At 43.4% G+C, this 21,687-nt stretch overlaps 1 protein-coding gene across 1 annotated transcript; it reads left to right on the top strand.

The window, feature by feature from the left end:
- The first annotated feature begins 1,023 nt into the window (after nt 1–1,023).
- Nucleotides 1,024–21,432, top strand: ppfia3 (PTPRF interacting protein alpha 3). The gene is made up of 31 exons (XM_028412483.1): nt 1,024–1,154; nt 2,170–2,882; nt 6,737–6,838; nt 6,981–7,220; nt 7,304–7,363; nt 7,964–8,092; nt 8,219–8,311; nt 8,823–8,875; nt 8,979–9,072; nt 9,252–9,386; nt 9,992–10,075; nt 10,352–10,483; nt 10,970–11,032; nt 11,119–11,198; nt 11,712–11,880; nt 11,994–12,187; nt 12,725–12,962; nt 13,305–13,438; nt 13,519–13,673; nt 13,770–13,869; nt 13,938–14,019; nt 14,100–14,300; nt 15,026–15,091; nt 15,550–15,576; nt 15,758–15,933; nt 16,209–16,306; nt 17,174–17,349; nt 17,904–17,972; nt 18,050–18,212; nt 18,725–18,787; nt 19,058–21,432. The coding sequence occupies exons 2-30, from the start codon at nt 2,550–2,552 to the stop codon at nt 18,775–18,777; spliced, it is 3,699 nt and encodes a 1,232-aa protein (XP_028268284.1). The 5' UTR covers nt 1,024–1,154; nt 2,170–2,549; the 3' UTR covers nt 18,778–18,787; nt 19,058–21,432.
- Nucleotides 21,433–21,687: the final 255 nt, after the last annotated feature.

Below are 21,687 nucleotides of genomic sequence, written 5' to 3'. Positions count from 1 at the left end.
CACAAATGACCTAAATCTAAACTTTTAAAATTTTAAAATGACCCTTCGAAAAGATTTCTGTTTCAAAAAACTGATGATCATTGATTTCCCTAAAATCCAGACATTTTGGCCAAAAACCAGTTCACTGCAGCTCCCCAACTCAGACAATAGATGGGGCAATTGTTCAATAATCTCAAGTTTTATGTTCCACAAAATCAGAAAGAAAATGAGAAAGTATATTTTATTTATTCCAGCTGATTATGTGCATTCGTTTTGTGGTTAATAAACAATTGGATGTAGTCTAAATATAAGTCAGTGTGCAGATGAGAGGGCCTCTTCTTTTATAACAGTCAAAGCTTGTGTCTTTAAGACCCAGCATCCTCAGTAGGAGAAGGGGGAAATGATGGGGAGGTGGTCAAGATACAGAAATATGACACAGAGGTGGGTGGAACAACAAGTCTGTGACTTCAAAATAAAACTTCCACCTCATTTTTTTTATTAATTGTGTCTGTGATTTTTGAATTGTCTGAATCACGCAACTGGCATTTTAACATGTAAAACATGTCACCAGTCGTTTAAAAAAACACTGTTCAACAGAAATATGCTAGATAAAATGGCAGGCAAAATTCAGTGTTTTATTTTTTATATCTGAAATATTAAAAGGTTCTTGTGCTCTAACGGTCTTATATTGTTTAACTATAAAGTCACCAATTTATTTTAGATCTTTCCTAGATTCAGAGCTTCAGAAATTAATTGAGCTTTCGTTGGATAAGGTGATATTTTTGTAAAAACAAACAAAAAATAAAAATAAATGAAAAAAGTTAGATATCACAAAATGTCCAGTATGTGAGATAACACACTGGATATGCAAAACTAATAAATAAATACTAATACAAGGTACACAGTCTATTAAATTAAATATAAAACTATATCTGACGTTCCTGACTTTTATTTTGAAAGTCCATACCGGATGCTGTCCTTGTTTCCTGCCTGCCTCTTGACGCAGCAGCTGAGCCGCGCCGTCGCTCCCAGCAGCAGAGAGGGAGGGGATGGAGCAGGCTGGTAACCGGGGCTGTAACGGGGATAACCTGCAGCCTCCGTCTCTCTGATGCTCTGATGGAGTGAACCGGGCAACGATGCGCCTTTATTTCCTCCGTCTGTCGATCATGGAAGGGGTAAGACGCAGAAAAATCGTTGTAATCCGCGGCGGTGATGTAGCGGTTCACAAATGTAGCCGTGCGTTAGACCGTCCAGCTGTTTTTATGGGTGGGGGGAGGCAGGGTGGCGAGCAGAGGGGGGCAGCGGGGTGTTGATAGGAAATAGACGACTTGCAGTCGGAATTAAAAGCGAAGAGAGGCGCAGTTTGTAGAAATTTAGGTGGATCACTTAAGAGAAAAACAAGGTGTAGCGTGATATCTTGATCTTGTTAATTAGGCCTACATCATTTACAGGATGATTGGCACCTCCCACCATGATGTGATAGCGGTGTGAGGCTATCCTGCACAGCCTTAAAACAGCCCGTTTTCCCCACGTTCAGGGCATTTATTTTCTTAATCCACCTGTCTAAACGCCTTCGGGATGATAAACCTTCAGATTATTTTTACAGATGGATGGCTAGAGATGAAGCCCGTTTCCTCCTGGATACAGCCCGTAATTACAATTCATGATGACACCCTTTTCCCCCCACATAAATGTAAGAAACAGCGCCGCATCTTTCTCCTTCCTGCAGGCCTGATGGTTGTTCTGTATTATTTGGCGTTTTGTAGGCAAAAGCTGTCATTCACGACTCATTGAAGTACATCATGCGCATTCATTATTACCATTATTGTGAGTGTGGACGCTCGCATGTAGGCTACATTAAGCCGAGACATGCACACAGATGGATGAATTACTCCAGAGTATCGCGATGCAAGTCAGTGTAAGAAGACAGTGCTGCTGCAATTCTTTCTCTGAGGTCTGGAAAAACGCCCAAGAAAGATGCATGTGCTGTCTTTGTGTGTCAGATGGATCCATATGAGTGATGATAGCAGAGATCACAACCTGGCTGGTGGGCTTGCAATACCTGGGAATGTGTGGCCACCATCATTTTATTCATCTACTCCAGATGCTCTCATCATCATATTAATAACTTCCTTCTTCTTCTTCTTCTTCTTCTTCTTCTTCTTCTTCTTCTTCTTCTTCTTCTTCCAGGTTCATCCTGTATCTCAGTGAAGCCTGGGCCAGGAGGGGTCAGAGGTCGCCCGCCAAACCTGCACTTCTCCCTCCTTACCCCTGCACCCCCACCCCACCCCACCCCTCTCCCTTCCTCCTTCCCTTCCACAGAGGCCCTCAGCCTCCATCACCCACTGTCTCCACTGGAACTGCCGTCTTATATCCCCACTTTTCTGTCACTGCCCGTCCTCTCCTTCACACTCCTTTCTTGCCCGTGTGCCTCACCCAGTCAGTCAGAGGACAGACCCAGACTCAAGTTGTGTATTTCATGACTAGAGTCGATCAGCCGCTCTCCAGACACTCTGCACAAGAGTCCTAGTCATCTTCTCAGATAACGCCTCTCACACCCAGGCCTCAAGATGATGTGCGAGGTGATGCCCACTATCTCGGAGGACGGGCGAGGAGGAGGAGCAGGTGGCTCGTCTTCCCCGGCTGGAGGCGGAGGAGGTTTGGGTGGCGGGATGGGAGGAATAGGGGGCTATGGTAGTCGGGATCCCCGCGGCGGAGGTGACGAAGGGGGAAGCACGGGCAACCTGGAGTCTCTGATGGTGAACATGCTGACGGAGAGGGAGAGACTGCTGGAGAGCCTGAGGGAGACACAGGAGAGTCTGGGGACAGCACACTTACGCCTGAGAGAGCTGGGCCACGAGAAGGAGTCCCTCCAGAGGCAGCTGTCCATCGCCCTGCCGCAGGTATGGAGGCTGATTTAGAGCCAAGGATACTCTTATGTCTCATTCTAGTGTTTGTATCTCCCTGCCTATCATCTCTCTGAGTGTAAAGTGAAATGGGTCAGATTTATGTCCAAGGTCAGACTGAAGGTGTGAACGGAGGAGGGTTACATATCATTATAAAGTTACAGCTGGACAGGCAAAACCCATCATGATAGTACACAACAGTTCACTCAGACAGGCAGACTCTGTCGGGAGCTGCTTGCAGTTTGTCTGTTTTCTAGCCAAATGCAATGCATCATGGGAGCAGGAGTGCTGTATTTACAATGTTCCTCTCATATTTGTGTCACACTCTGCAGTATAGCGCACAGGGACACGGTGTACTGTATGAATCAAAGAGACAGTCAGGTGAATATTGATTGTTCGGCCCTACACAGATGTACACAGATGTTCTATGCATTCATCACAGCATGAATATCACAGTTACCTTTAGCTTTAACAGGGAAAATAGAAGTCATGTTTTCATATGACAGCCTCACAGTCTGCTGATTCACACATAATTAATTAGAAAGTTACATTTAAACATGAAAACACACTTTCATTATCAGGAGCAGAAACCTTTGTATCACAGTGAAAATGGTTCCTTTCATAATGTTGAATTATTGATGTGTCAAACCTGTAAGCAGGATTTTAATGTTGTTGCTGGTCCAGGTGGTGCTGAGCCTTGATATTGTATTGTAGTGTTGAGGCCTTTTAAACTACAGAAATATGTAAGAATATCCACAAACATATATAATACATATATATAATGCATATATATAATACAACATTTTCATTTCATTTCATTGTTTATGGAAACAAAAATGTGTTACAGGGTATTATACATTCAACATTTTATGACATTCATAACATACTGACCCAAGTATCAATTGATCATTTTATATAAACGTTGTCAATTATTGAATAATCATGATAAGTATGAATTTTAAATCCATGGCTGAGATAGAGGAGGAACATTTCTCATACTAGAAATATTCAAACAAAAAACTGTACTTCAGCTTTCTAACATTTTCTCATGAAAATATCAATTAACAGACTAAATGTTTGTAAAAAAAAATAAATGGAGCCATCTTTTCTAAGCCTCCTATGAACAGAATATTTCTGACATGATAACTAATGTATTATATAACTGCAAGCTATCAACCCATAAGCCCCATTTAAATGTGCACAAACCAATCAGCTTTCATTCATCCACACCTCTGACCCACCCACTTAGTAGACATAAGTGTACAGTGTAATAGAAAGAATATTGTTTCATCCAGATGATATGAAAATTCTTTCAGGACTCTTGAAGCGAGTTTAAATGTCTGTCTATGTAGTCTTCAATCTAACGCACAAACTGGGGCTACCTATAAAGCCTAGAGATGATGGCACGATGTTACATTTGCCCCTGCAGCACAGGAGCCAATATTATCCTGCATCCCAGTGCCCGAGAGCTAATCATGTTGTAATTCCACTCATCATGGAAGGGCTCCGTCTCTATTTTCAGGCAGGAGCCATTGTTGGGTGCCTCGGGCCTCGATGATGCCTTCCTCATTGTTAGGAGCTATTTTTCTCTGTCGCTACATCTGAAATATATAAAAAAAATGAAACAACAGATGTAGCAACGCTGCACGTGCTAACAGACGGTGACTGGACATTAAAGGTCCATATTACCTCACGGAGAGGAGATCAATATGGCGTGCACATCTGCAGAAACACACACACACAGATGAACACATGGATTTCTGTAATACTCACTCTACAGTAGATGAGTTCAGTGAGTTCGTCTGTGTGTGTGTGTGTGTGTGCAGACGTTGCCAAGAGAGAAAACTAGGAGAGAGGGATGGAGAGAGCGACAGCATGGCACAGAGAGGAGGAAAAAAAACCTGGTGATATGAAACACACAGAGACTAACAAATCAAGACCATTTGCATATTGCTGCATACTAATGAGGCGGCTTCTAGAGGCTGTTTTAGATGTTGTGTGTCATGACGGGGAGGTTGGAATGGCGGGATTTAGACGTAGGAAATGAAAAGTGTAAGAAGAACATACCAACACAGTCAGGAAGCTGAGAGAGTAGGGGGCTATCTCACGCCATCTTTTTTTTTTTACATGAATTAATTCCAGAATTATGATATCCTTTGGGCCCAGAACATGCCATCTGTACACAGCAATTTCCTCCCTCATCCTTCCTCCTCCATCTTTTCAAATAAGCTTTTTCCTTTCACTTCTTTCTCCGACCCCCCACCCCCCTCCTCTATTTCAGCCCAGTGAGCAGAGCACATCAGCTCAGAAGCTTGTTACAGACTGTACTTTTTTTTTCTTTTTTTTTAAATGGCTGGAAGAGGGTGTGAGGTAAGGCCTCTGTGTTTTACTGCCGTGTGGGTAAACCGATCACTGTTAACACAGAGCAAAGATAACAGCAGCGCCGAACATGCATCGGTGCCCTTTAATGGCTCGTTTGCATAAGCATTTTTCAAAACACACATGATTTGCTGCACACGTGTTGGAGAGGCGGCCATGTGCTCGTGTCATGTGTGTCACGCCATGATCACACACACACACAGAAGCAGAGATGGGAAGACAATCAGTGCATGGGCGGACGGTTATGGTACACTCTGTGTGTACATAGCGGCGTGTGTGATTACAGAAATGAAAACATCCTCTCAGCAAGGTGGACAATCACAGCTGAGAGTTAGACTTAGTCCCAGTGAGTTGAACATGTGACTCTCTTTGTTGATTTGTTGCCATAGATGCTGTTTAGTTAAGCTAAAGGCAGCAGATTTTAATCCTAACTATCATGTAGCTAACCTCACAATTACACATAATTGGAGTAAATTACACAAAATCACAACAATTCAGCTGGACCGCAGTCAATTGGAAATAGAAGACATTACTCCGCGCTTGCCAGATTTACTCTTATGGTTGTTTAACCTCCATGTTTTAATGATATCATGCTTGTTGTGCAATTAAGCCAATTTCAGGTGCAACACGTGCAATAAACCTGGTTGTTAGATTTTATATGGAGACTCCTGGACTCCAGGAAGTGTGAGCGCAGTGGTAGACGTGGCAAAGATTGCACTGTAACTGTTCATTTCTAAGGACTCCTTTCATCTTTCAGCCAAATGTAGGTAGCTGCATTTCTGTGTGAGCATGTTTAATACACTGAAACGCTATGTGGTTAACTGTGTCAGTGTGCCAATAAAATAGTTCCCTGTAGTTTATTGGGCTGCTGGTTAGGGGAAAATTATTGGCAGTGGCGGTTACTGTTGTGGGAGGGGGCTGGCCAAAGTTAGAAATGGTATTTAAAGGCAAATTATTCTGGAGTTTGGAGCAAAATTTGATCATGAAATTATTCGCTTGTTTGACTTATTTTTAATAAAAGTGAAAAGGGAAAAGTGAGCTTAGTCCGTCAGGGTTGCGGTAGCTTCCTGTCTCCAGAAACTTCCTCTAGTTCCCTCTGGGACATATAATCCCTCTAACAAGTCCGGGGCCACATCAGGGGCCTACACCCAGCAGACCATGTCTGATCACCTTTAAAGGGAGGCAGCCTGAGCCACCCTGAAACACATCAACTGGTTCCTCTCAATGGGCTCCATCCTGAACCTCTGTCTGATTTTCAAACTTCTTCCAACACCATGTAAAAAAACTTTTTCTTACCCTTCATGTACATATGTGCTTGTTTTCTGATGGTCTTCTGACTATCACCTGTGACACCCTCCAGCTTAGCTTCATGTCCCTTTGTAATAATATTGACTGTGCCTGCAGAGACCATTACAGTGTGATGAGAGTCTTCAGTGCTCCGTCAATAACAGCACCCTCTTGTGACCCTGCAGGAGTTTGCAGTGCTGACCAAAGAGCTGAACCTCTGCCGGGAACAGCTGCTGGAGAGAGAGGAGGAGATAGCTGAGCTGAAGGCAGAGCGCAACAACACACGAGTCAGTACACGTATATATTTAACGTTATGTTCTGGTCTGCCTTTTCAGCTGCTCTATAAAGCTTCACATGAGAAAATGTAATCATGTGAGACAACCCATTAATTCACTGATTCTACTGTATACGAACTACATGTGTTTCCAGCTGCTGCTTGAACATCTGGAGTGCCTGGTGTCCCGCCATGAGCGCAGCCTGAGGATGACCGTGGTGAAGAGGCAGGCCCAGTCCCCGGCTGGAGTGTCCAGTGAAGTGGAGGTTCTTAAAGCGCTCAAGTCCTTGTTCGAGCACCACAAAGCTCTGGATGAAAAAGTGCGGGAAAGGTTAAGAGTGGCTTTGGAGCGTGTGGCCGCCCTGGAGGAAGAGCTGCAGTCTTCCTCCCAAGAGGTGAACTCATATATAATGTTTGTGTGAATTAGAAATAGAAGAGAGTCACAGATGGAGTGACGGTTCTGTTCTTTTGTTTTTAGGTTCTGTCTTTAAGGGATCAAATCAAACGACGGCAGCAGGGACTAGATAACGGAAAAGAGGTATTTAGATGATAACCAATAGATTGAACTCATTCAGAGATGATTGTCTGTGTGGTGCTGAACACAACCTGCAGCTGAGGCTGATGGGAAACTAACTTACTTTTTAGTTATAAACAAAAAGATCAGACAATAGAACACTTTGAGCTCACTGTCACTTGTAATGTAATTTTATTATTTGGTGTCATGAACATAAAGAGAATGTACTGACAGTGGTGGCAGGAAAATGTTGCATGATTCTTTCTTTAACCTGCAGCTTCACTCCTCAGTTATTCCAGTAATTAACAGTACATTCCTAGATCAGTGTTGCCGCCATGTGCCTTCCAGCCATCAGTGACAGCTGTCACATCATTTCCTTCTGGAATGAAGTTATCCACTATCTCATATTTTTATGAGCTGTTTTGAATTTCCGCTCATCAGTCAGAGTCTATTGAGTTTTCATAATTCACAAAAACAGTCCATTGTGTTACCTGTGCCAAGTTAGGTTAAGTGTTGATATCTAGGTAATTACTAGTGTTTTGAATAGTAAATGTAGAAATAATACAACATATAAAGAGCATTTTATTTGAACAAAACCGAAGTAAATCTTGTGTGTTTATTCAGCGGCTTCCAAACGGGCCTTCCTCCATCTTGGATGACGGAGACATTGACAGGCAGAGAGAGGGTGAGATAGAGCGACAGAGGTCAGAGCTGGGACAACTGAAGGAGAGACTCGCCCTCATGTGCAGACAGGTACCTGATTCGGAGACACTTGTATGGTCTGATGCTTCCACCAAAACAAACAAAGAGATGCTAACTCACAGAAAGCGATGTGCGCTCGATCAACCTCGTATCCCACCCTCTCTCACTTCCTCTCAGGTCGGGGAGATTGAGGAGCAGCTGACAACTGCCAGGAGGGAGCTGGCCCGATCGGAGGAGGCCAACCAGAAACTACAGAGGGATGTGAAAGAGGTGAGCGACGAGTGTTTTCATGCACACACACACACACAAATATGGAACGCTTTCCAATGATAACAAAGCTGGCAGCGGCAGCTGCTACTGTAACTAAAAGGGCCTCTAACCTGTAGCCATGACAACAGTGTCATGGTAGAGCTTCTATTTATTTGTGTGTATTAATCAGTCAGTGTGCATGGCAGCTAAATGAGAGGCGCGTGGAGCATTCTGGGATGAGAGGTAGTCGAGCCTGTTTGCTTAGAGAACCTTTTACCATGTCAACACCTCTAACAGCTTCGCCATACTTTTATCTTCCCTCCATGTTTCCTGGACTCCCCCTCTACCTCTATACATAAGTGGGTGCTTCTGAAATCTGTCAACAGCAACTATTAACCAGATAATGGCAGTTCAAGCTCAGTGAATGCCCTTTGAAAAAGAAAATACTTAGAAACATTTGCCCTCTCCTGTTTTCTTTGTCTGCTCCCCCTTCCTTTGTATTTCTCCTTCATAATCATTTATATTCTCCCAGGCACTCTGTCAAAGAGAAGACATGGAGGAGAGAATCACCACATTAGAGCGCAGGTCTGTGTGTGTTTTTTTTTTTGTCTCCATGAACTCACACTCCCTTTTTCCACTGCCCTCCACTCACTGCTGCGTCTGTCTGCCGTTTTGTTCTGGTTTGCAGGTACCTGAGTGCCCAGAGGGAGGCGACGTCTCTCCACGACATAAAAGATAAACTGGAAAACGAGTTGGCCAGCAAGGAGTCTCTCTACAGACAGGTAGGAAAGGTCTCTTTTTATCCCAGCGTGTGTCCATGTTTCTGCCACTGATTGGCAGCTTGGCCATGCTTCATGTTGGCACAGGGAGACATTTCTTGCATCAATCATGTCTGCCGCCTTCAGCAATCTTTCTGCACATTCCGAGTTTCACTTCCGCTCCCTGTGTTCTTTTTTTGCAGAGCGAGGAGAAGAACCGGCAGCTTCAGGATCGTCTGGACGATGCCAAGCAGAAGCTGCAGCAAACCCTGCAGAGGGCCGAGACCCTGCCTGAGATCGAGGCCCAGCTCGCCCAGAGAGTGGCTGCACTCAACAAGGTGTGTGTGTGTTTATCTCAACCTGCATGCATACATGTGTAAAATAAAATTGTGCATCTGTGCAAGGAGGTGTGCTGTGATGCATGACTAAAACGAAACATTAGATGCAAAATGACAGATGAATGCCAATTTCTTTTATTGAGACGTGGCAGTATTTCATAAGCAATAATCCATGATGAAAGCCGGCTCTGGGCACAGAGTCACTGCAGCTATTTGATCCTTGGGCGTTCAACATGTCAAGAATTGTACAACGCATAAATTCTTCATGACTGACTGGTTTAATTGCACGTACAGTATGTTAACCTCCAGCCTTCCCGTAAACACAATTTTCACTGCATGCCAAAAAGTTGCACTGCATCCACTCTGCAGCCATTAGTCAAACATCTTCAGCGGCTATAGTTTTTTCCTGCATGTCAAGGCAGGACGGTTTCAGTGGAAGGTTAAGATAATGCCTTGTAAGAAACAGACAAACTTTCCCATTCACACTCTGATCTGTACAGGCATGCAGCTAATTGGTAGACTCAGTCAACAAGCTGTTTCCTTTGTGTTAATTTGTATTAGTGTTGCAACATGGCTTTAACCCCGCTTCCTCTCCAATCATTCAGGCGGAGGAGCGTCATGGCAACTTTGAGGAGCGGCTGCGACAGATGGAGGCGCAACTGGAGGAGAAGAACCAGGAGCTCCAGAGAGTGAGTCATGCTCGCTTTTCCATCTTTCCTCTGTTTTCATCCTCCCCCTCTTTCATGCCGTTCCTTTTGTCGGGCTTTACGCGGCAACAAAGGCGCACTAATTTTCCCAAACCCTCTATTTGACCGTGCACAATCAGATAGAAATCTTTGTCTCTCGCTCTCAGTCAAAGCAGAATGCTTGTTATTAATTCTCCTCCCACCCTCCCTTTTTTCCCTCACCACACTAATTTTTATTTTTTTTAATCTTCCTCTCTCGCTCCCTCTCTCCACCCTCAGGCGAGGCAGAGGGAGAGGATGAACGATGAACACAACAAGCGTCTCTCTGACACGGTGGACAAGCTGCTGTCTGAGTCCAACGAGAGGCTGCAGCTCCATCTGAAGGAGAGGATGGCCGCCCTGGAAGAAAAGGTGACCTGAACAACCCCTTTACTTAATCTGAACCTGGTATACTACAGTATATATCATCACTTTAAAGGAGGCTATTATAATTTGACCCTTTTGCACAAATTAACTTTCATCTGTGTTCGTTCACCTCTCTGCCCGCCAGGAAGTGACTGGTTTAAACTTGAGTAAATATTGTGCCCTTAAGTTTCATCATCAGCATTACACACTTTATATATACAACATTTTGAGCATTTAGGCCATCAATAAATAATCCTCCATTTCAATTTTGCAATACAGGGCAAAGATGAAACCACATTAAAGTGCTTACGTTATGTATCATGTGCTTACATCCCCATAACAAACTATGCCTTGTAGTTTAAGCCATCATTGCGTGCAAACTTTGACAGTTTCCCTCTGCAAATTATGAGTTTGCTAACCTTACTTTCCAGCCTGAACGCCCCTCATTTTACTGTTGTCATTTTAACATAGTAAAACTTCTTCTTTTTGTAGAATGCCCTGTCTGAAGAACTGGCCAACATGAAAAAACTCCAAGATGACCTATTGGCCAACAAGGTAACTGGGCCTCCAGGCTTCATTCTTAGCTGAAGCCAGTAAATATATGTTCTTCTTTTTAACTCTGCCTCTTTTTCCACCTCCAGGACCAGCTGATAGCAGAGCTGGAACGGCTTCAGCTGGAGTTAGATCAGCTGAGATCGAGGCCCGGGGGCTCTTATTGCAGGTCGGTCCTATTCAGACATCAGGACTACAGGAAGCACCCGACTCTTAACTCCTGTTTTGAGTCTCACGCATGGCCTTGCCTGACTGTTTCTTATCTCGACAAACATTGTAGATAAATCACTCCACGTTGGGGGCGTTTGACACTGTCAGCATTCACAGCTCAGGGCTAAAACTGTGTTGATATGTATACACACTCACTGCACGATCCAACGCAGCCAATTCTCACTTTCTCATTTGTATGTGTTGACACTGTCTTTCATTACCTTCTGTAGACCTGTTAATGGAAATATGTTCACCATATATTGTGCTGTCTTTTACCTGATTTTTTTTAATATCTTCATTTTATTTATTTAAATATATCAGCTTCAGAATTCTCAGCTATGCTATGTTTTAATTCCTCAGCTTGTTTGCTTGTTTTTCTTTGTTGTTCAGGCTTATTCTTGTCACCTCTACGTCTCATTCATCTTGCAGGGATAATTACCATTTCGTCTTATCTTTCCTTTCATCTCTCCAGTCGTTCTCTGCCAGGCAGCGCTCTGGAGTTGAGGTATTCCCATGGAGGCGGGTCCCTCCCGACAGGTTCCACCGCTCATCTGGATCCCTTTGGTAATGCCTCTGCCGGGGGCGTGGTCAGGCGAAGTCACCGTGCCCGCTGGAGCTCCGCCCGTGAGGACTCTACCAAGGTGACAAATCTATCAGCAAAATGCATCCCAACCTTTCCGCTAAAGATATTTCAGTCTACATCAAATGAAATGATCTCTCAATTAAGTCTTCTATATTTTCCCTCTGTGTGCAGTACCCAGACTGGGACAGCGGGGCTCTGCTGGGGACTGGGTTCGAGCCGGGCATGGATGTGGGATGCTCTGACGATGAGGATGATGGGGAGCCACGGTTTGGCTCTGAGCTTCTGTCCCCCAGTGGACAGACAGACGTGCAGACCCTGGCCATCATGCTGCAGGAACAGCTGGAGGCCATCAATAAGGAGATCAAGTAAGGAAAGACGGCTCGGCTTAACAGCTGGAAGGGAGGCTGGGAGGGGTTTTAGAGAAGCGAGAATGTGAGAATCAGCTCACTGCGTGCTGCAGCCTGATACGCTCTACCACCTACTGCAGCCTCAGAAATAAACATATCAACACCTCTTTGAGTGTGCTTGAAGTAATGCTGCACTGGCATACTTTGAAAGTGATATAGTACTAGTTGATAGTAACAAAATACAGAGTAAAAGTTCACTGTTGCTGTTGATAGGGTTAATAAGCTTCTTTGAATTTAATTTCTCATTGTGCATTTGCCATTTTCCAAAAACTGATCATATAAAGCTTTGTGACTTTTTGTATAAGCCATGCAAGCAGTATTCAGTCTTTATGCTTTAAACTAAGCTAACTGGCACTAGCCACAAATTTAGAGTGGTGTTTTCTCATCAAGTAAGCCTTTTTCCCAGTATGCCAAAATATTCCTTTTTTGACATTTGAAGTAATCCAGATGTTTGCGCTTTTTCTTTGTTTCTTTGTTCTCTGCATTGACACCCAGATTGATCCAGGAGGAGAAGGAGAACACAGAACTGCGGGCTGAAGAGATCGAGAGCCGGGTCAGCGTGGCTTTGGACAGTCCACCCATCCCTCCATCCTCCCTGGGAAGAGACAGCACAGGACGGGGCTTCATCCCCTCATCCATCACATCCTCCACCCTAGCCTCCCCTTCTCCTCCCAGTTCAGGGCACTCCACCCCTCGCCTGCCTCACTCTCCAGCCCGAGAGACAGATAGACAGGTAATGAAGACTGGAATGTAGAGAAGAACTCCCATCCCAGTTAAGTCTTTTCTTATCTCACCTTGGTATCATCCTCACTGTTTATGCAAACAGCTCCTCCACAGAATGAGTCATGTCAATAAAGTATCAGTAAATCATCCAGAAAGGGTCAGAGAAGTTTGGTTTTTCTCTAGCAGCAGTTTAGATTGAGCAAGATCGACCCGTAGAGTGGTATTAAGATGCCAACAATTTCTGCAACATTCTGCAGCACTCGAAAACCTGTATTCTTCAAAATAAAAGTCTCTGCTTCAGAATTGTTGAATTGTTGTTGCTCTGATTATATGGTTTTAATCTATTTTTCAGAACAACAGAGAGGATGACCGGTCTCTTGCTCTTCTTGACTCTACACCTCCTCCCACTCCGCGGGCCCTGCGATTGGACAGGATGGCCCTCACCCATCCCGGAGCGATGCTCGATGACCCCCGGGAGTTCCGCAGGTACAGTAAGGCAGCCACACTTTTAACATGTCACTGCTTTTATGTGTATTACGCTCACTGATTTGCTTTGCCTCTTTCAGTCTCTCAGCAGATGGAAGCAGCTCCAACAGCAGCCAAGATTCTCTCCATAAGTCCAGTAAGAAGAAAAGCATCAAGTCTTCCATCGGTCGGCTTTTTGGAAAGAAGGAAAAAGGAAGGATGGGCCAACCTGGGAGAGATGGATCTGCTTCTCTCGGTAAACAGATGGAGAAGGAAGGATTCTTTAACACATCTGCCAGCTGCTCTGGCAGTGTAGCTTGTGTGACCTTTGACCTTACTGTGTCTCTGCTAGCATCTACACCCTCTGAAGAACTGGCCTCTGGAGACCCAATGGGGATGAACAAGACAGGAACTCTTGGTCCAGCTGATAAAGACCGCCGCAGCAAGAAGAAGTCAGTGTCTCGTATTTTGCAGGTTTTCCTAGAGATTTGAAGATTTTATTAACTGTTCCTCTTATCAGGCATGAGCTACTGGAAGAAGCATGTCGCCAAGGGCTTCCCTTTGCATCTTGGGATGGGCCTACTGTTGTATCTTGGCTTGAGGTGGGTGATTGAACTAAATGACATTTTTAACATTATATTGTATTTATCCTTTGCTTCATCACTTGCTTCCCTCCTTCCAGCTCTGGGTAGGAATGCCGGCCTGGTACGTCGCAGCCTGTCGTGCCAACGTGAAGAGCGGCGCCATCATGGCCAACCTGTCCGACACTGAGATCCAGAGGGAGATCGGCATCAGTAACCCTCTGCACCGCCTCAAACTGCGACTGGCCATCCAGGAGATGGTGTCCCTCACCAGTCCGTCTGCCCCAGCCAGCACTCGCTCTGTGAGACTCACACACCTTCAACACACTTAACTTAAACATATGCACTCTTTACAAAAACATCCCAGTCTATTTCATGCAGAATTAAAAGTAACGAATCCTAGAAAGATAAGACCTTAAACACCTTCATATGTCCATTTATAAATTCATCACAGTGCTCATACTTATCTGATTGAAGGTGATTGAAGTGTAAGAAAGTGGAAATAAAGGGAAAATATTGAGGGATAAAAGTCAAACACTATACAAAATATGAATGAATATGGACAAATTAAGCTGCCAAACTTGCCTGTTTCTAATTTTGGCTTTTTACACAGAGATGAAGAGAAACCAGATGTTGAAAAATGTGGTTACTTTGCTGCATGATATTTGCCTTTTGTTTCCAGGAGAAAAAAAAGTCACAAATAACTGGAAGCCATCTTCCTCTAGCTGTCTGTTTGGAGTTTGGAATAAAAGCCAGATTTTGGTTTGTCTTGGCTCTTCCAGGAGCCCTGTGATTGGCTTTGTATTTATTTACAGTAGGAATCATATTAATTATGTTATGAAATGTGGGAACTAGATCAAACAGGCAATTCCACTGAACAGATGTACCTCTTGGCCTGGCTTGTTTGGCACAGTGAAAATGTGCAAGCCTCAACTCAGTGCTTGGGGTTTTGAAGGCAGTAAGTGGTGGTTTGTGTCTTTATTTTGGGAAAATCTATCTCATAATTTAACCTCTTTTTGTTCTGCAGTCCACCAGTAACGTGTGGATGACCCATGCAGAGATGGAGTCACTGAATGCTGCTATCAAGCCTCCGGTGAGTGCCCCAGCTGTCCTGTCTCTGTCTCACAAACCTCCCTTTTATGGTTATTTTACTGTTTTGAATAATTTTGAGCGTCTCGTCTGGTCTGAATCATGTTGATGAGTCTCTCCCCTTCCTCCTCCTCTCTATTTCTTTTTGTGTTTCTCTCTCCGTCTCTTTATATGTTGTGTCTTTTTGTGGGCACAGGCCATAGTGTTGAGCACCTTCTTCTCTCCCTGTGTGTGCTGTTTCAGTGTGAACTGCTTCCAACTAATTACCCGTTCACTAACACACTGTTCCTCCCTTTTGTCCTCTTTTCCTGCTGCTGCCGCTCCCTCTTCCTCCGCTTCTCCTCCATCTGTCCATCCATCCGTCCACCCTGCTCTTGACCCTTACTTCCTTTCCCCTCACCACCTCCACATCACTCTCTCTGGCTCTGTCTCTTCTCTGTCTGCCTCTTCTCTTCTCTGCAGGAGCTGAAAGAGTTCAGCTGGGATCAGGTAAGGGACCAACAACTGCTCCTTTTGAAAAGTCAGAATTATACCAACATGCTGTGTATTTGTCAGTGATTTAGTCTCTAGTGAGACTAACTGCAGTGAGTCATGATCGCTGACTCGCACCACCATCAGATTTCAAGCCAAGCATGAATCAGCACTGATCATCTGTGGTTGTCCCCTCCAGATACTGGCCTATGGCGATATGAATCATGAGTGGGTGGGCAACGACTGGCTGCCCAGCCTTGGCCTGCCACAGTATCGTAGCTATTTCATGGAGTCCCTGGTGGATGCCCGCATGTTGGACCACCTGACCAAGAAGGAGCTGAGAGGACAGCTCAAAATGGTGGACAGCTTCCACAGGTAGAGCCCAGCCTCTGTCATGTCTCATGTGTAACGCTCTCATTCTTTAGAGCTGTGTACATGTGTGTGTTTTTGTCATAGGAAATATGATGATGTTACCAGGCAATTGTTGTGTCACTTTGACTGCTCAGGTGTGTGTCTCCAGGCCCTCTTTTAAGTTCGTCTTTTAAAAGGTCAAAGTTGTTGGAGTGTTAATGCGCTCTGAGTACATGTGACAGTGGAAACACGCCCTTAGTTAACCTGCTTGACCCCTCTGGCTCTTTGACTTCTCCCAGGGTCAGTTTGCATTATGGCATTATGTGCCTGAAGCGTCTGAATTACGATCGCAAGGAGCTGGAAAGGAGGAGAGAGGAGAGCGCCCACCAGAACAAAGGTGACCTCTTGTTCCTCTGCCATTATCTCACTTTCCATGCCATAGGTGTGGGAGGGTATTATACTGTCCCTTGACCCCATCCACCCAGCTAATTACTCTATTCATGCTGTTCAAAGCATTCCTTAGTGATTATTATATTAACACATGAACATCTATATTTAGACTACTAATCTCTTATTAACCCATATTATTTATTTTTCTAAAGACACATTATTACAGCATTTTTTTCATCATCTTCATTGTACTATAACTCATACCAAATTCCAAGCTTTATTTACAAAATATAAAATATATATAACTATAGGTCAGTTTAGGATATTTTCTTTCTTAATAATTTTTATGTTGTATTGATAATGTTACTAATTTTCATTTTTAACATTTCTTAAAAGTAAACTGACAAAAAAAGGAAAAAGAAAAACTTAAAACTTTCCTGTGATTTCCCATGATCCTGGGAGATGTTTGCACCACCCATTGGTTATTTTTTTTCCTCATTGTACTTAGAAGAGATTATAAACCACGATTACATAAATGTCAACACATTCAGTCATTAAACAAAACCAAATCTCTCGCCCTCCGCTGCACCCTGGAACACACATGGTGTACATTTGCAGTCAGTTAGTCTTGGCTTCCTCCCTTCAGGGTTTGTCTGATGATAAGCTAGAAAACTGTCGTCTATGTGTGGGATATAAATCAAGTAGTAAATCAAGTAAAGTATTCAATACCCATTCAGAAAATTATTATCAAAGCTGAACAGACCTACATATTTCTTCAAGTGATGGAAGTGAGTAAGAATGATCATAAAACTGCCATCAGTATTCGCAGATGCATCCTGTCCCTCTATTCACTTTCTCAATTTCCTCTACCCAGATGTGATGGTGTGGTCCAACGAGCGCGTGATGTGCTGGGTGCAGACTATCGGACTAAAAGAGTACGCCGACAACCTGCGGGAGAGCGGCGTCCACGGAGCTCTGCTGGCCTTAGATGACACTTTTGACTACACTGACTTGGCCCTGCTGCTGCAGATACCCAATCAGAACACACAGGTATGAAAATGCCTGTTATATCAACATCAAACAAGACATGCCACAGTATAGATGGGCGGATAAAAGGTCAAATTCAAAGACTTCTTTTTGCCAATTTTGAGATGAGACAGTGAAGGCAAATATGCTGGCAGAGTTCAAGATGAGATCCACCAAGTATAAATGAGACATGAAGGTTTTTCTTTTCCACACACACACTTGTTTAATGTGCATATTAGGCCACAAAATGAGACTTTAACTAAAAACATGCATGCATGTCCTAAATTGCAAGACACGTCAACATAATGTTAAATCGACAAATTCTTACAAAACCAGACATGTTGGTGGGTAAACTATGTGTGTCCCTAATTATTACCTGTTACCTTCCTGCTGGCTATAATGAAGGCTTAAAAGTTGTTGTTGTTGTTGTTGTCTCTGCAAACAACAGCACTGGTTTAAAGCAGCTATGATATTCAAAAAGGGACTAATGAATGCCAGCCTTGCAGATGTGTCCTGAAAATGTGTCATCTGCAGAGTCCAAACTAATCTCAAAGCTCCACATCACCTCTCTCCTGCAGGCCAGACAGCTCCTGGAGCAAGAGTACAACTCCCTCATCTCCATGGGAACTGAGAGACGACCTGATGAGGTCAGCATGCTAATTTTTTTTTTTTTTTAAATGCAGATTTAGAAAAAAAAAACTGATGTGCCTTTTATGTGTTGCAGGATGGAACTAAGACATTCACCCGCTCACCCTCCTGGAGGAAGATGTTTAGGGAGAAGGACCTCCGGGGCGTGACCTCTGACTCCGCCGAGACCCTGCCTGCTAACTTCCGTGCCTCAGCCATCTCCACGCCCTCCGTTACCCTGAGAAAAGTTCAGAGTGATGGTGAGTCCGACCCGTGACTTCTGACACTTTAGCTCTCATATTCGCGCCTCTGAGTTGCCAAGGCGCGTCTCAATTTAGACGATGTCTGAAAACCTGTTGCTCTATATAGCTTTGCCCACATGTAGAGCATGACAGGAATCAGAGCAAAAGATTGGACGTAGATACATTAGAGTGGCAGCTCTGATGAGGTGCAGGAGATCTGTTAATAAAGAAGACATATGTTTACATTCCTGGATATTGTTATGTCATATATGAGATGCTGCAGTTGCAAAAGCAGAACCTTGCAAGCACAGACCAGTTTCTTGTTTTCATGCTAAGCTACTATTACTTTACCAGTGGAATTTTCCTCTTTCCTTGAGCAGAGGAAGTGACAATAACAAGGAACAGACTTCTCAAAGTACAGAGGAGGACTTTTATTCCTCATTCCGCTTCTTAATAGGAATACCTCTGGAAGGTCAATGTTGTTTCAGATGTTACCATAATAACCCTGTCTGTGTCTGTCTCCAACACAGCCAGCTCTGGTGCTCGGGGTGAATCTGCCTCAGTGAGGACGTACTCCTGTTGAGGTTGCTGAGGTGAGAACCACATTAATTAAACTGTCTAGTAGTGTTTGGCCTATTTTGAGTTTTATCTGTGTGATGACACAAAGTGTTACTCTAGGCTTAGGAGATGGCTTGCACATGTGTGCAGGCCTTGTTTTTGAAGCTTCTTGTTTATCATAGTGGATTGTATTTGTAGCTACCCCAAGCTCTTAAAGTGGTTGGTTCGGTTGGTGGGGATTTAAGCTGAGTTGAGTTAAGGCCATGGACGCAGTGACGTGGCAGTAATGCTGTTTGTTTCCTCAGGGCGCTGACGGGATTGGGACTAGTGGAGCCTCTCGCTCATCCACGGAGAAAGAAGCAATGAATATAACCATTTAACTTAAAAAATAAATCTATCCCTCTGACCATTCTGCAATAACAGAAGCAAAGGAATAAAGGGGGAAAAGACATGAAGAATGTATGAATGTAATTCCCGAAGGTTGAATGGGATCAGTTGTTTTCTCTCTCTGTCTCTCTCTTCCTGTCGTTCTGTCTTTGCTCTTCCTCTCTCAGTGTGTGCGGGGTGACCACAGGACAACACCGGTGTTGGTTTGGTTGGGGCTGGTTCCGAGTTGGCATTAATATCAGGGCTCATTTTCCTACTCGCTGCCATTTATTGTCTTACAGTTTGAAAACAACTCAACGTGTCGCCTTATGACTTCTGCTCTACAACAGGTGTTTTTCTTTTTTAATGATGGCCGGGGCAGAAGTTAACCTCACCCTAAAGAGTTTAAAAACAAGGGGACTGAGAGTTAAAATTGTAGAAAATGACTGAGGGGAAATAGTGTGATAGGCGTAAATGTGTCATAAACAACACCGGTGTTCTCCTTTTTACTGACGAGTCAACTGGTGTCCAGTGTCACCCATTGTGGCCCCTTTGTTGGCCTCTATGGTCTTGTCGGGGGGGTCTGAGTGTCCCCAATTGGTTGGGGTGGTGTAGTAAAACACGTCCGAATGCAGACCACCATTTAGCTCAGACCACTTCAGAGGGAGCCTCCTCATGCTTTGTCTATTGGCACCTTGAAAGCTGATAGGCTGAGTAATCTCTTTTGAAGGGGGCCCATTATAGAGATCAAAAGCTCAGAGTTGGATGGGACAGGGTGGAGCAAGGCCACAGAGGCTTTGTGTTCAGTAACTTCATGATGTCAGTGACAGGAAATCAATCAAGTTACTGTTGGTACCACTTTCTAAAAACCAGTTTTTTTACAAGTTCTTTACAAGTTTTGGCTGTAATGGGGCGCTCTGCTATTTCACATTCATTGTGATGGGTACTGCTGACCTGTTGGTATTTGTGTTTGCATTACAATGTAGTATCCGGACCGACTAACACAAAGATGTAAAAAAAAAAAAACAATCCTTCTTCTCCTGTGTCCTGCCCTGTGTGAAAAATTGTTGTCTTTTGTTTAAACTTTTGACAATGTCATCCTTATAGAGCCAGTCAGAAGTACCTAGGCCATCTCGCCATGAACTTGTAAGAGGTCCTACAGGGGAAGTTCCAGCCATCGAGCCACATTGTTTCTGCAGGAGTAAACCTCCTCTTAACAGTCTGTGGTGCTGGTAGGAGCTTTTGAAAATTTGAAAACCCTAATTGTGTCGTTCTGTAATTTGAAATATGTTTTTTAATTCAGGTTATAATTGGTGAGATGAGACCAAAACGTAAATCAGATTTGACCTATAAAAAATACTCAGCGCTCATATTCTACTGTCTTGCACAGACAATGCTAGAATCAAAAAAATTGCAGACCTAGTAGCTGGGTAGTTATTTTATGTAAAAGGTGTGGTCCTAAATGCAGTTTAACTTCACTGCAGTTGTCCTCTTTGTGTGGAGTTTAACAGGTTAAAAAGACATCTTACTGGTGCGTTAAGAGCTAACTTAAAGAAAAGAATAGAGAAACTGACAATGCAAAAGTTTAGGTTGTAAAATGTTAATACTAAGCCCCTCTATAAAGCTGGTTAAATAGAAAGTGGTACGTAAGAGTCGAACACACTTGGGAAGACAGAAAGCAGACTCCTGACTAGACTTCCACATTGTCATCATGCAGTTTATGACTTGTAATCATCAGCTCAGGGTCTTGGGTAATCCTGATGATAGACAGAGAGACTAAACAGCAACTCAGAGGGAGGGTGGACAGAAGCCGGTCATTTTACTGCACACACAAGCCATAACAGAAACTCAGAGCGTCTGCGGGGGGGGGGTGGTGGACATGAGATCAAAGAGAGGCAGGAAGAGAGGGCGAGCCCGAGGAAGTCCAGGAAACAAAACCTTTAGCCTCTGTGTTTACGATGCATGTCAAATAAACGACAATGACCTAAAAAACATTTTTTTGGTAGTGAAGATGATATGAGGTGTCGTTAAAAAAAAATATATCTGTATGATAAACCTACAGGGGTGGGAGCCTGGGGATCAATTTGTAAAATGTGTGTATTTTTTTCAGTTGTATTTTTTATTTTTTACGATAACTATTTATTTTCTTTAGGTATGTATTGGACAAAATGTATGTACATGTTCTGTTCCTTCTCGACTTCATTTGAACTAGTTTTAAAAGTAAATATGAAAAATGGTCATTCAAATACGCTACTGTATGTGTACATTTTGAGAACAAATTGTGCATTGATTTAACAGATTTCCATGATTAAAGTGATAGTCATACAAAATTGAAAATATCATCGGGAAAAATAAAGAATAATGATGATGATGATGAAAATGAAAATGGTGATGTAAAAGAAAAAAAAATAAAGCGATCCAAGTGGATCTGCTGGTCATCAAAAACTTTCTCTGTTTTCTTTTCCTCATCGATCTGATTTATTTTTCAGTATTTATCTTAATGAGAGATACTTAGACCGCATGATATTTTACTATTATGACTTTTTTTTACTGTAGATCTTACAGTCAA

This window comes from Parambassis ranga, chromosome 8 (genome assembly GCF_900634625.1).
Source record: "Parambassis ranga chromosome 8, fParRan2.1, whole genome shotgun sequence".
NCBI classification, from domain to species: Eukaryota; Metazoa; Chordata; class Actinopteri; family Ambassidae; genus Parambassis; species Parambassis ranga.
This window is presented reverse-complemented; position numbering and strand designations above follow the sequence as displayed.

What these genes read in the sequence shown, in the direction of transcription:
- ppfia3 (XM_028412483.1), top strand. Translation starts at nt 2,550, where the DNA reads ATGATGTGCGAGGTGATGCCCACTATCTCGGAGGACGGGCGAGGAGGA. An exon ending in TACAGAGGGATGTGAAAGAG is followed by an intron (nt 8,312 to 8,822) that starts GTGAGCGACGAG and finishes ATATTCTCCCAG; the next exon opens with GCACTCTGTCAAAGAGAAGA. An exon ending in CCCGGGGGCTCTTATTGCAG is followed by an intron (nt 11,199 to 11,711) that starts GTCGGTCCTATT and finishes TCATCTCTCCAG; the next exon opens with TCGTTCTCTGCCAGGCAGCG.